The sequence below is a fragment of the Anastrepha obliqua genome, chromosome 1 (genome assembly GCF_027943255.1).
Source record: "Anastrepha obliqua isolate idAnaObli1 chromosome 1, idAnaObli1_1.0, whole genome shotgun sequence".
Lineage (NCBI taxonomy): Eukaryota > Metazoa > Arthropoda > Insecta > Diptera > Tephritidae > Anastrepha > Anastrepha obliqua.
In genome coordinates, this window is record NC_072892.1 from 33,075,129 (window position 1) to 33,091,027 (window position 15,899).

Below are 15,899 nucleotides of genomic sequence, written 5' to 3' on the forward strand. Positions count from 1 at the left end.
GCTGTTCAACTATGATCCAAATGCAAAGTTCAAAAACGGTTGGAGATAGAAAATTAATAAAAATAATTTGGCTTGATATTTATGATTATAGCAACGGATACCGGGTATTGTAATATTATGGTTATTAATAAAAAATTATTTTCTATGAAATTATTGTTTGCAATTCTTTAATATACATATCCTAAATCCCTCAAAACTACTCCTACGCGAGCGGGGCCGCGGGTTAAAGCTAGTGCCTAATATGTCTCAGTCTAATAAATTATGCGTTATTTGTTAGCAACTCGTGTCAAACGTGCATTTAAAGTAGTTTTTTCCTATTCTAAATCTCTGGCAATATCTGACAAAAATTAACAAAAAATCAAATGAGCAGAAAATAAAATGTATGTAATTTTTGTTTTCCAGCGCCCCTGACACAACGCCTTCAGGAATGTGTTTCAACACAATATTTACATATGGCAACTCTATACGAAAATCTCGGTAAATGGCGCTCTAATTTCAGCTTTTTTATTTTACAAATTTGCAATTGGCGCTTACACTCTTTTTGCGCATTTGTCCGAGTTCCTCCTCCTATTTGTGGCGTGCGCTGTTTCACAAATGTTTTATTATACAGTGCGTTAGAAAAGTATAACACAAGGACTTATTGACAATTTATTTGTTTTCCGATTTAATTTTAATACATTTTTTTAAGAAAATATATTTCTTTCTCCTACTCTCCTACAAAAGCCATTAAGTTTACTAAAAAAAAACAAAAAAAAAAAATAAATAAAATAAAATAAAACATTTAACAAATTTTCAAAATTCTCAATCAGAGTTTTTAGAAAATTTTCATGTGCGCAGTAGATTGTGCCAGTAGGTACTGTAAAATTTGCCACCGGTGCTATAAAATTTATAACATTTTAAAGCATCTTCCAAAATATTTAGGAAAAATATTAAAATTTACTTGAGCTGGAAAAATTTGAAAGTCCTTCCAAAAATCTCATTTAATTTCATTTTTACACACTTTTAGGCGGACATTTTAACCTTAAATTCTTTTATCAATTGAGTTGATTTTTAGAAAAAAAAATTTTTTTAAGTAGTTTTACTTAAAATATAAAAAACTCGATTTCTTAAATATTTTAGCGAATTCTTAATTTATAATACATTTTATTATTCCGGTAGAAAAACATACACTTTGTTTGGTGCGGCACCCTAGTATACGTACGAGTATACATATACCTGTTCTATGCGAATCAGTTAATTTTCTTTTCATATATTAAAAAAACGCTATAGTCTAAATATTCTTGAAGCGGTGTGGCATCTCTTAATGTTCACCAGGCGGATGGATGCCCTTTAACTCTAGCATCATATGTGTGAACATGTATTGACCGGGATGAATATTTTCGTCTTTTCTTGCTTTTTGATAAAGCGAAGTTGGGTCAATTGGCACGCAAACTAAGATTGAAGTAAGCCATTCTTTAAAGGCGCTTCTTGTCTTACCTGAGGTCTTTTGTATCTAATTCCGCATTGTTTTCTCTTCTAAATATTGTAAACAAAATCGATTGTTCTGGTTGTTGTAGCACCATAATCATTCCCCATATATGTATGCTGCTGAAGTGACAGTTCTTGGGCGGATATAAATCCGGGTCGTTCCGGTAATCGGTAGTCTGGTTCTGCGCGTTGAAATGCTTGCATACCCCCTACCTACCGCAGCCACATAAAACAGTCAGTTCCCCCTTATAATTCTGAGCGTTGAAACCGTTATTTTTCTGAATCTCATTGCATACATTTGTTCTTGTGTGCAGAAATGTATGCTACAAATATTTGTGATATGGTACTCTACAGCTACAGCTTCGTATTTGAGCTTACATAGATGGCAAGAGTACCACAGGTACACTAGTACACACACACAAAAGTAGCACTAGAGCGTCGTTTTGATGTATTTGAGCTTAATTTGAACTAATCTTACTTCACTTTTAACTCTACAATCATACAAGGAGATCAATGTGACTGCGAGAGCGCAAACTACTGTAAGAGAACGCTACTTAAATACGAGTACGACGTGCTCGCTCAAATACCACTCAATGTTTTCTGATATATTCTGATAAAAAAAGTAACTTTATTCTTTTTGCTCTTCAGTGTAAGAAAAATATTGTGTTGTTTATATAATATTAAGTTGGTATTTCTTACAAGTAATAAAATAAATTTTAGAATATTAGTATTCTTTTGTTATGATATGTTTGGCTTTGAAATTTTTTCACTGCTTAAAGACTTGAAAACTCACCATTTTATAATCATCGATTTTTGATATTGACCGTAGAAACATGTTGACATAGACATACGTGGGCATATTTTCTAGAATATCACATTCGAATAGGACCATTTAGTAAAAATTTTTTTTACAAGAGTTTACCCAAAACAAAAATATACATCGATTGGGTGATGAAAAATAAATAAAATGAAAAGTAAATTGGCTGAAACAAAATAAGTGTGAATTTTTAAATTTATGTATTTAAAAAAAAGGTGAATGGTTTTCCAACATTCAATGTTGTTGAAAAATTATAATTTTAAATAAAAACTCGTTTATCGTACACTGTGGTACAAATGTTTGTATTTTTTTTTTCGTTTTTGAAAAAAAATTATTTGTTTGTTAAGAAAAACCTTTTTTTCAAGAAAAGAATTTAAATTTGATACAAATATAGGTACGCATATGAGACCGCTGCATTCGCTAAATTTTTAGATCTCCTCAAAAACTATGTATGTACATAAATTCTTATCAGCTAAACTTAATTTTTTTTCTAAATAGATTTTTGCATAAAATTTTCTTATCAGCGCTAATTCTAGAGTAATTTAATATTTTTTATACTCAGTAATGTCACATATGATATTCTGTTTAAATTTCACTTACAGCTACAGTTTGCCTTCGCTTACAGTACATGCCGTAAATATTCGTACTAATTGTTTCTTTTTTATTTTATTGTTTTTTGTTTATTTTAGAGCATAGTGATGAATTTGTGAACAAAATGAATGTAAAAAATGAAATAAATTTAAAAATTTTTTTTGTTATAAGGCATGTTTTGAAAAATGTCTGTATGGATCTCATTTAAATAAACAAACTTGCAAATAATAAAAACAAATACAAATAAAACCAAACCACTAAATGGTGCATGTGAAATTGGAATTAAGAAAAATAAAAATAAATAAACAAATGATTCACTGCAGTTCAAATCAATTGGTTTTTCCAAATAACTAGAAAACTTATAAATTAAATAAATTTCGCAATGCATGCCACACATTTTCCATTTTCGCTTGCTCTTCTTTACACTTTGAATTGCACTGGATTAGCCTATTTTTTTGTTTTTTTGTAGTTTCTTTTTTAATTTTTCATTGCCTTTTCCTTTTCCCAGAATCTCGAAAATTTATATTTTGAATAAATGAATCTGTAGCCAACAATATGAAACTCTCAAATAATATTTAACAACTTGAGCGTAGCTAACGAAATATGTTTAATTGTAATGATAATAATCGAAAACAAACTAACGACTACTGTTAATTAGTGAAACTATTATCAATTGTTGAATTTTTGTTTTTTGTTTTTGTAATATAAACTAATTTCAAATCACATCGAATTCATACTTTTGAGCAAAAATGAAATAACGACGTTTAAAGCATACAAAATATTTCGAATTATTATATTTTGTTTTTGTTTTTTTTGTAACAGGTACTTGTATAAGAATCGTTTTTTTTTCATCAAACACAATATAGAAATTAATAAGCATAAGTAAATCCAACAAAAAAACAAAACCAAAACCAAGAAAAGAAGAAAATAAGAAATACCGTTAAGCGTCAGAAAGGGAATGTGTAACTAAAACACTAACATTTCAACATCGATTGCATTTTCACATATTCGCTCATCATCAATCAGTTATTGCAATTTTTACGAATATTTTCACTATAATAATATTCAGACTTTTGTTGTTATTTTTTTATGTTATTACTGATTTCGAGCGAAAATCCTTCTAAATGGTTTATATGTAAATACAATAACTAAAAAGGCAGGATACTTAAATATTAGTAAATTTTAATTGAAATACAAGTTAAGTTGCAGAGCGGGAGAAATATAGAGGTAATTAGTTAGATATAGATAGATGGAGATAGTAAAAGAGATCCAAAAGACATTTTACAATAATCGTAGTTAAATTGTTTAATTGTAAACTTTATTAAAAGATTAGAAGGAATATATTACATTTTTTTGCGAAACGAAATTAATAAATAAAGAAAAAAGAAATAAACGGGACACAGATTTTAACTAAAAGCAATTAATTGAAAATTGGCCGCCGTAGCTGAATGTGTTGGTGCGTGACTACTAGTCAGAATTCAGAGAGAACGTAGGTTCGAATCTCGGTACCTGAACATCAAATAATAGAAAAGTTTTTTCTAATAGCGGCCGCCTGTCGGCAGGCAATGCCGAACCTCTGAATGCATTTCTGCCATGAAAAAGATCTTCAAAAAAAATATCTGCCATTCGGAGTCGGCTTACAACTCAAGACGCACGCCACAAATAGAAGGAGGAGCTCGGCCAAACACCCGAAAAGGGTGTACGTGCCAATATATACAGGGCCGTCGAGGTAAATCCGGAAAACATTTCGAAAGCTCTGGAGCAGTAGCGTTAAGTCTAAAACCGCTGATAAAGGGACATATTTTTAGTGTATTGTTTTCTGATTGACATTGGAGTGCCGGAGTAAGTGCTAGTGAAACGATGAGTCGAGAGCAGGACAGAAGAGCTACGATACTAGAGTCACTTCGCGCCGGAAAAATCCCTAAAGAGATAGAGTGGTTTGGCTACAAAAAAACGCAACCCTGAATGGACCGCGTGGCTGCTGGAAGAGAATATGTGTTTCAGCAGGACTTCGCACCTGCTCACAAGGCAAAGAAGACTCACGCTTGGCTCCAGAATAACCTACCCTACCACTGGTCAACAGATTTTTGGCCACTTTCAAGCCCAGACTGCAATCCTCTTGATTATTACGTGTGGGGCACAGTTGAAGCAAAAGTTAACGCGAAGCCTCATAACACTAAGGACGCTCTGAAGACAACCATCGAGGAAGTGATGACCACAATGGACAAAGAGGAGGTAGCTCGCGCATGTGGGCGCTTCAGGTCCCGGCTGGAGCAAGTAATTGCACGAGATGGAGGTTACATTGAATAATTTTCAACTATGATATGTGTACTCACATTATACAAAGTTAAGTGCAAATAAAATTATTTTTGAGTAAATATTCAATAGTTTTGTTTTTAAGTTCAACATTCCGGATTTACCTCGACGGCCCTGTATACATATAATTGAAAAAATGTAATAAGAAAAATTTACGAAGATTAGGTATATAGGATTATGAGTTCATCTTCTTGTGGATATCTAAGAAGTATTACAAAATAATATCTCTTAATATTTTTCGATATTAGTGGTGGCTAGCAACTTTCCACATCCACTGTATGAAATGGTGACAATCACTGGAAACTGTTCCTTACAAATTCCAGTGCTCAGCTATACAGTCAGATATTTACGCGAAAGGTTTATGCGACACTTTGCGCTTATGTGCCATTCGCATATGAGACCCACTGTAGGCTGGAAACACTAAGTGAGAGAAAGATTTTTCCAATATCGGTCGCGCCTTGGTTGATAATTGCAATTCTCCGAGCGTATTTCTGCCATGAAAAATCTACTCGTAAAAAACACCATCTGCCGTTCGGAGGCGACATATAACTATAGGCCCCTCCTTGGATTCGCTCATCCCAAATATAGCAAAAGGAGGAGCTCGGCACAACACCCAACAAAGCGTGTAAGTGCCAATTATATATATAAGTACATTAGGGTGGATTCCTCTCCATACAAAAAAAATGTATACTGCTTTTTCAGAATTATGAAATTTTCTATGTTTTAAAACTTCTGCCAAAATATTGAAGTTTGCGTGAAATGAATCTAAAAATCTCATTATTTTGAAGCCATTGTTAGAGTGTTTTAAGCATTTTTATGAAGACTTTTAAAACAAAAATGTTTCTAATATTGAATGATGATGATTTTATTGAACAATTATTTTTAAAAATTAATTTTATTTATTAGAAGTTCGAGGTACTTTTCAAATTGGTTCTGCTCAGGAAAATATTTATTCTTGTATTTTTCTGAAATATTTTGGCGGTATTTTTAAAATATAATAAATTTCATAGTTCAATGACTTTGTGAACAAAAAAATTGGGGCCAATTTAATTAGAAATAAGAAAATGTTTCTCATCGAGGCAATAAAATCGGTATGCCATATTTTAAGATCCGACTGTAATTATAAAGAAGATATTACGAAAAAGGTGCGGCTGAAAAGGCGTATTTCGGAATTGACTCGCAAAAATATTTTAGCTTCAAGTGTGCACGGCGAAGCTTTTTTCGATGCATGTACAATGTACACTCTGTTTTAAAAAAAAACCTAAATTTTTCCAACTAATAACAATCGCCTTCTGGTTCGATATGAAATTTTGCGTGAATTTTGAAAATCTCAAGCCATTCCTTTTTGGAAATGTTGTTGAAGGGGGGTGGCCACAGAAGCTTCAATGATTTCAATCGCTTCATGGCGCTTTCTCTTCATCAAAAATACAGTATCGGGAATACTTAGGGAATAATAATAGTCACTGGGTACCAATTCACACGACTATGGGGAATAATGCAACGAAATTGTTTGTGTTTTTTTGTCAGCAGTTCGCTTAAATCTCTTCACCGATGAGATCGATTTTTGCTATTCTGCAGCTTGTGGGGCACAAATCTTGAATTGAATTTAAAATTACTTAAAATTCGATCGAAATGCGTTAAAAAGTTATCTGAAGCGTTCACAATCCTATTCCAGTATAACTTTTACAAACGGTTTTTTATTATTTTTAATGAAATTACGCACTTTTGATTTCTTTATCTTTTCTGGTAATCATCCACACCATGGATAGCTTCTTCCCTTTTGTCGAAGCTAGCGTTTTTCAATTCTTACTATTTAATGACACATTTTGGTGTTTTTTGTTGGCAGATCTAACAAGTCTAATACGAAAGTGAACCGATAATTTTAGGCTGCAACTAATTTTCTATCGGTAGTCAAAAATATACTAGCCTAGATGGCACATAACTGAGAAATGGCGTATTTATTTCACAGTTCAAGCCTCATTTGGTTTTATTTCAAAGTATGTCAATGATGGACTATCATATGGAGTTCCTAGGTTTTCTAAAAGTTGGCGTCGTAAGCTACTTTAACCTTCCGTTAAACACCTCTTTGAAAACCTTCGGTTGGGCACCAGCGTCTGAACTTTTTTCGTTCTGTTCGAGAATCCTTTTTAAAAGGTTATATCCATAAATCGATATAAAATACAATTTTAGGAAGCTACCTGGAAGCTTAAGTCATTAGCCATAATAGAAATATGTTAAATTCACGTCCAAAGTCGAAAAAGTCTGGACAATAGTATACACAAATTAGTGACAAAATAGGAACTAATAACGCAGCCAATAATTTCTATTATTCATATATTTCGGTTGCTTATCATACATCGGTTCAGATTCCATTGAAGGCAATGGGCTGCACAGCAATGTTTTTTTATTTCGACAAAAGTGTCTTATATTGTGTAAAAAGTGGGTCTGTATTAATTGTTGCATTTCGGGTGTTAAAATATTGTCGAAGCAGAATAATTGCAACGGCTCGAGTGAGCATTCCCTTCTCCTCGACAATTTTCTCCGCAAATACGAAAAAGGGGAAGATCTGGTGTTATATGATGTGATGCTTCATTACTTGCATAGCTCTTCAATTGGGGCACGACTTTTGAAAGAAAAGAGAAGCGATGAATGTAGTGAATTTCTGAAAATTATCGACCGTTTTTTCGATAGTCAAAAATTATCGATAGTCAACATAATACTATCGATAGATTCAGATACTTAGAAAATGATACGCTGGAAATTATTATAAGTAGGGAGTGTTTTGTTGAGATACGTAATGATCATCGATCCGGAGAGCAGCTACACATTGTTCATGCACAATAGATGCTCAAGTTACCCCACCGTGCATTGAAAGAGTCTTAAGAAAACGCATTTGCAATGCCTCTTTATAATGGAGGGATGGAAAAAAATGAGAGGAAGTTAGGAACCGAGTTGCCTAAACGAACTCGCATTAATAGAAATATCCAAATTAATATAATTAAACGAGCTTAAGCAAAATTAATAAATTAAAAAATCAAAGTAATATGAAAAATGAATAGAAAATATCTAAAATTAAGAAATATTTCAACTAAACAAATAAACCACACAAAACTTTAGAATTTTCTCTCTTTACGCCAAAAAAGTACATCAATATTCAAACGATTAATAGTAATATTATTAGTATTATTTTAATATATATGTATGTATGTATGTTAAGACTCAGTGTATAATCATAACACTAAATTATCGTATAAATAATAATACCAGTTATAATAATATTCATAACAATAATTAAATTAGTAAATCGCGTTTATTCGTACACATAAATGATATTCAGATATTTAATTTGTTAGTTTGTATGTTTGCTGCTTTGTTTACTAGATTACCACAATTTATTATGGAACATTGTCTGTGTGTAGTTGTTCATTAAGTGGAGGTGACTTTTTTTTTTTAATTTTTGAATAGAAAAAGGTTAAATAGACACTCCTAAGCTAAAACTCCATACCAAGCCACACACCACACAAAACCTAGTACACTTGAGTAGTGTTGTTGTTGTTTAATTAGAATGATAGCCTAAGTATTATTTCACAAAATGCGAAGCACATTTTATTGCATGAGGCACCTTGGAGGTATTGGCAGCAACTTTTTTTCCATAGAAAGAACGTTAAAAGCTTCCATTTCATAGGTAGGTAAATAATCTGCGTTGAATAACTATGGCACAGGCACTTATTGACAAGTTTCCACAATTTATTTATTACTTATTAAATTTGAATAAGTTTTTTATAAAAATATAGTTCATTTTCTTACGAAAACTAACGAAAACGCATTTCGCACTTTGTGAAAATTAAAAAAAAGAGAGGATTTTCATAATATTTCGTACTTTTTATATTAATTGAAAATTAGAATTTCTTAGAAATAGCCGTTGATTTTTGGCATTTTTTTTTCTCTGCCAGTGTTGAATGTTTTCTTCTGCATCAAAAATGTGGAGTATTCGTAATATAGAGAAAATGGCAGCCAGAAAAATTTGATACTTGAAACTTGCACCAAAATTTAAAGGGCTACAAAACAGCATACCCAGAATTTTTCCAAAAAAAATGTCATTAAATATGGAATTTTTTTAATTTTTTTGAGTTTTTTTAAATTTGCAAAAAAGTTTAAAACTTAGATTTATATGCATGTTTTTGTAAGAAAATTACCCACATTTTCATAAAAAAATTATTAAAATTAAATAAGAAACGAAAACTATCAAACCTTTCCAATAAACCTTAGTGCTATAGTTACTTAAGGCAGTATGCATGTATGTAAATACAGAAGAGACGATAGCGGTAGTTGTTGGTACGTATTGCCTATACTCGTATACTCGTTAGCTCTACCTAGAAGAGAGTGTGACACTGAGCAGGAAAGTGTGAGTGTGATTGGGGAAAACGCATGAGCCATGGCAGATTAATTGGTTGTCAGTAGCGGAGAGCGCAGAGCGCAGATTACTCAAACGCGTTCAAATGAAATGATTTCGTTTAGAAATAATAATTTTTTATAACTTTTTGGGGTATTTTATGGTCGTTGTGAATGGGAGATGGGGGATTTAGGTGTTATAGAGTTGCACTTAACAATAAGAGGTGCGAAGCGAACTTTCGGTGATCTTCAAGACGGGCATTTTTGTTTTGTTTTTTTGTTTTTTTTTGTTTCCACTTTGGATACAATAGATGGACTCTCATTTTTCGGCGCTTTTCTAACGGTTTATTTTTTTTGTTTTTTTTCTAACTAATATTTTATGCTCTGCGGAATACATACTACTGAATATTACAAGTATTTGTGGTGTGATGGAATGTAACATTTTTTTTGTTTTTGTTTTGTGTTTGTTGTTATTCCTACACGCACTTACCATAGTAACATCATCGATTTTAGATATACTTCTTACGAAAATGTTGACTCGCACAACAGCGGGACCATCTGTATAATACACACACACACATTTATATTTAGGTATGTTTATATATGAAGATAGAGATTCGTTTTAGAGTGTAAAGGAAATGCGTAAAAGAAAAATGATTGGTTGTTCAGATTTTAAAGTTTTTTTTTGTTTTTTTTTTTAAGTATTTTTTTCTTCTCTTGTGAATATAATTTTTTGCATGTCAAACAATTATGTCATAAAAATGTTTGGGATTTAAAGAGAGTTAATGTTTTTGAATATATATTTTCTTTCTTTTTTTGTGGTTTTTTTTTATTTTTGTTAGTTTTTTAATTTGTTGTGTTATAAATTGTAGCTAGATAACTTAAAAAATGATTTACTTATATTTTTTGTGCCTGTTAAGTATTTTCGTTGGCATTTCTTTACCATAACTAACGATGCAGATTGATTACTGGTTTATTAGTTTGTCAGCGCCATTCGTCATTGGCATTCTAAAATTTTTTAATCATTTTTTGTTTTGTTTTACTTTTTTCCTTAACCGCTGTAACAAAGTTTTCATATATACATATTTTAGATGACACTTTTTTATGCTTATTTTTAATTTAAAATAAAATAACTTAACATTATCATTATTAAGTTGTTTGAAGCACATTTTTTTTTAATAACTTCGACAACTTTCTTTAAGTTTAAATACTTGAAAAATGACATGATTAAAGTTCGAAAGAATTTACCAATATACTATTAAAAACTTATATAAAATGTTGTACTGAAATGCTCAAATTACAAAAACTAATGGAAATAACTTAAGGGAAACCTACACTGGACATGAGGAGAAGCCAAAGCAGTCGACAAACCAAATCAAGAATATCCAAAAATTAACTCAAAACCCGAATTTACGAATAATCTTTATTCCAGCTTGTAGACAGTGGGTTTAACTGTTTATTATGTGATAAAAATTGAGCATGAGAAAGTTGCGCTGAAACAAATTATGCTTAAAGTCTAAGGGGACTCTCCGTAATTAACGCGCTAAATAGTGAAACGGTGTAATGAAAATGTGACTGTGAAACATATTTACCTAAAATGGTTAAATGCTGGGCCTCACGCAAGGCTGTTGCACAAAAAAAAAAAAAATAAAAAATAACAAAAAATTAAGAATGAAATAACCAGTAACCCAATAAAATGAAGCTTATTTACTGCAACCAAATTCAAACCCATCTGTCGTAAAAAAACAAAAAAAAAAAACAGAAAAAAGAATAACCCAATAGTATTTCTTTAACTCACTTTGAAGAAATTGAAAGCAAATCAACTGAAACATAGTGAAGCGTATTTGTATATAGTTGTCTAGTTAAATAAAAAATTTTAATATAAATATATATGTAATAAATAAATTGTATACGGAGCGTTTGGTAATGTAGGAACTCATCTTGGAGTTTGGAGCTGGAGCACATACAAATACATACATAAATCGAATTATGCATATTATAAATTTTTTAGGGGATTTGAAGTAAAATTCACTGCATAATTGAATATTTATGGACTTTTGACAAAACTACTTAAGTGAACTTAGCAGTTTTTAATTTCACATCATTAAGTCCTCATCTTTTCTAGCGAAATTTTATAATTCCATTCAATTTTTATTAAGATGAACTTCTAAGCTAAGGCTATGAATAATTAAAAATTTAAATATTCCATTGGAATTCAGCAAATTAGTGTTTAAGAGGAAAAAATGTCTAAGTCTATTTAAGTCATTTTGTCAGAAAGCCACTGATATTAAAGTAATTTTCATATTGATTAAATAGTTTTCTAATAAAATGTTTAGAACTCATTTTTTTTTGTTGTTTTTGTTTTTTATCATTGCAGAAGTATATCAAACAAATAACGATTACAAGGAAAATAGATATAAATATTAAGTAATGTAATTCTAGGAAACTTCGTTCAATCTAATTCATAAAATACATTTGCAAAGGTGACTTTTTGAAATGATGAGCTCCTCCTATTTCGTCTAGTATGATTGATTTTAGGTAAAGTCTTTAACTACGTTTGCGATTTATACAAATTTATCCAATATTTTTAGATTTTTTCGTTTAATAATTAGTATTATTTTTTTGTATTTATGCTAATTTGGCATCGCTTTTAAAAAATAAAATGTATCTGAAATCTTCCGTGTGTACTAGTCAAAAAGAGTTTACAAATAATGACTGCCATTTTAACTAATTATTTGCATTTAATTTGCACTATAAATTTTATGAAAGCTTTATTATTATTTAATTTAAAGTGTAAAAATTTAAGTGTAAAAAAAGAAGGCCTCTTAACGTAACTCGGTGATTAAGTTTTTCTTGAAAGCTACCGATGGTACTAAAGATGTGTAAGATTATGCAATAACCACGCGGTAACCAAAAAAAAAAAAAGAACCAAAAAGAAAATTAGATATTTGGATAGATTCAATATTAGTTTATGTTCGAAAAACAACCGTATAAAATAGAAACGAGAAATTTTCCACATTCAATATTTGTTTCTAAAGATGTACTTCACCACAAAAAAAAAGGAAAAAACTCATAAATACCGCCTAAGCTGACTGATTAAAAAGTCTAAACTTGTGATAGGAATTTTAATTTGCTTTAGTTTATACAATTTGGAAATCGCCTAACTACATTAGGTAACACTTAACAATAATATAGCGAACTAAAATTTTTCCGAACTCAAAAATTTAAGCTTAATTCTGTTTGGAAGCTTGTTAAATTCATATAAATTTTGTTTGGAAATCCGACTTCATATGTATTCGGCTTCTAGGGCAAATTTTATATGAGAAAAGTTAATCAAAAACCTCTGGCCAAAATAATTTTAAGCTAATGTTATCCTAGTCTCAAAACATAACATTCTCTGGTAGAACTGTTTTCTCAGCTAACCTTTAACATTACAGCTCAATGTACAGTGTAGGCAAATACACTTTCGCTCTCTCACATTTTTTCAGAAGTAAAAAATATTTAGTTTAACCCTATATTTTTTCAAAATTTGGCTTCATAAGTATTTGGATTCAGTCACAAATTAATTGCTTCATAAGTATTTGGATTCAGTCACAAATTAATTGCGAGAAAAGTTAATGAAGTGTCACGATCCAAAATCATTACAAATTAATGTTAGCTTAGATCCAAATACGGTTAATGTTTTGTAAATATGTAAATGTTTTATTAACATTCTTTGTTTTCTCAGCTAACCTCTAACATTACAGCTCACTGCACAGTGCAGGCAAATCACTTTCGTTCTCTCAATATAATGAACACATTTTTTCAGAACTCAAAAGCTTTTAATTTAACGCTCTTTGGAAAACTGTTATATTTTCTCAAAATCTGACTTCATAAGTATTCGGATTCAGGTGAAATACTTAATACTAATTCAGAGATTAGTAAAATGCCACGAGCCAAAGTCATTGTAAACTAATGTTAGCATAGATAGATGTTAATGTTACATTAACATTCTCTGTTAGAATCGTTTCTCAGCTAACCGCTAACATCTAACAGCTCACTATAACGTGCAGACAACTACACTTTCGCTCACACAAAAGTTTGCTTCGGACAATAATGTATGCATTTTTTGTTGTTGCGTTGATGCGCCTTTTACAATTTGTAGTGAACTTAAGAGAAATTAAATTAATTAAGATGATTAAAATAAATAATAGAATGCCGTACTCGGGTTGGGTACAATATGATTTTGGTTCAAAATTCTGTATTTAAAATTCTGTATTTAATATTCTGTATTCAAAAATCTGTAATGCAAAATTCTGTAATGTTAAAATTCTGTATTGCGGAACACTGTAATTTTAAATTTTGTAAATCAAAATTATGTATTGTCAAAATTCTGCATTGCAAAATTCTGTATTGAAAAATCGGAAGAGCATATGGATAAATAAAAAAAGTGCGCACTTTTTTTATTTTTCCATATGCTCTTCCGATTTTTCAATATAGAGTTTTGCAAAACAAAATACTGCCAATACATGACTTGTCATTGAATTTTCTCGAGGATATGGCATACAATTAAATCCAAAACGAATCTTTAGTGACTTTGAGATAGGTATTATATCGGCTGCCAAAAAATATTTTCCCGATACGAGATTGCAAGGATGCTTCTTTCATTTTAGTCAAATAATTTGGCGTAAAATAGAAAAAGAAAGGTATATTGTGTAATATATTGATATACTGAACAATTTCATCCCAACTACCATAAAGTACTGAATATTTAATTTTTTTTGTTTGCAGATTGGTTCAGAAATATGGAAATGATTCATATTTTTCCTTACATATTAGAATATTAAAAGCTCTGGCTTTTTTGCCTCACGACGAAGTCTCTGAGTACTATAATCAATTTTATAGTACTCTTGAAGAGGAAGATACAAAACAGTTTTGCTCGTGGTTTGAAAGAAATTACATAGCTAGAGACAACTCCCAGCCAAAATACCCACCAAAATTTTGGTGTGCACGATGAGTCCAATATCGCTTTCCCCAGAACGCAAAACAGTATTGAGACTTGCATCGTCGGCTAAAAGTTATTGTTGGGAAACGAAACTCAGGGTTGTATAAACTAATTAATGATCTAAAAGGCTTTCGCACAAACCAGCTAAAATTCAAAATGGTCACAAAATTAGTCAAACGAAGAAGGCTGTAAAAGCAAACAACAGAATTAAAAGAATAACAAAAAAAAGGCTTATATTAAGGCATGTTTCTTTTCTAAAGCGAATTGCAAAAAACTTAATAATATAATAATTGTTTCGCATTATAATGTAATAACTTTTGTTTTGAATGAATTTTTGAATTTTTCTTTAATTGACGTATGTATATATACATACCATTGTTTCTATAAAATCAGAATTCCATTATTCATAAAATAAATGTGCTATTCAGGTAAGCGTACTTATCAGGTTATCTGCTTATTTCGTTATATTTTTACAGCATTTTGATCGAAAATAATTTTGATTCCAGAATTTTAATATACAGAATTTCAGTTCTCCATCATTTTGATCATACAGAATTTTAAATACAGAATATTGAACCAAAAGAATTTAGGCTGGACAGAATTTTTTGTTTGATTTTTACAGAATTTTCATCCAAAAGAATTTTGAAAAGCAGAATTTAGTACCTCTCCCGCCGTACTCGCCTGCATTACCAGCCTTGCAAATAGTTGATGCAGGTAGTGAATTTTTACACCGCTTTACAGTATTTCGAAGCTCGTATTTTGATCTTCGTAAGGCGGTTGAGAAAACGAAAGCGTTAAAGCGAACTTTAGAATTAGGAATAGTTTATCGTCTCATTTAGCTTTCTTTATATATAGGTTAGATAAAAAAACTGCACTTAGTAGGCACGTAAAATACTGGCTATAAAATTAAGTAAAATGGGTTTTTAACATTTTGAGTAGTAGTTCATATAAATAATAGTTTAAAATAATAACGTAAAATAAACATAGCACTTTAGAGTTAAAAAATTTGTGATCCTTTTATGTTTTAATTTTGAAATTAATAAGTAAATTAAAAATTAAAAAAAAATATTAACACTTTAACGACCGGGCACGCCAATTGGCGTCATATATGAAATAATCATATTGCGATATGTAATCGTGTAAAGCAATTTGACTAAAACTAGCTAAAAACTTCAAATACGATGCGTAAGTAAACGTCGTATTTAATAACGTCATCTTCACATAATTTCGCATTTCGTGAAGCTCAGTTCATGACAAACCGTCGTGTGAATTGCAATAAAATACGTTTACTTGTAGTGTAGCTATCACAAAATTTGAATTAAATGTTCGTTA

General features: G+C 30.6%; 1 protein-coding gene across 2 annotated transcripts in view; it reads right to left on the reverse strand.

The window, feature by feature from the left end:
• The window catches only part of LOC129236383 (glutamate-gated chloride channel), a 157,812-nt gene that overhangs the window by 58,814 nt on the left and 83,099 nt on the right, over positions 1-15,899 (reverse strand). The window contains exon 5 of one of the 2 annotated variants that reach the window (XM_054870741.1): positions 2,261-2,331. The exons of the other annotated variant lie outside the window; for it this stretch is intronic. Coding sequence (XP_054726716.1) covers positions 2,261-2,331 — 71 coding nt within the window. The remainder of the gene's footprint in view (positions 1-2,260; positions 2,332-15,899) is intronic. 2 annotated transcript variants of the gene reach the window in all.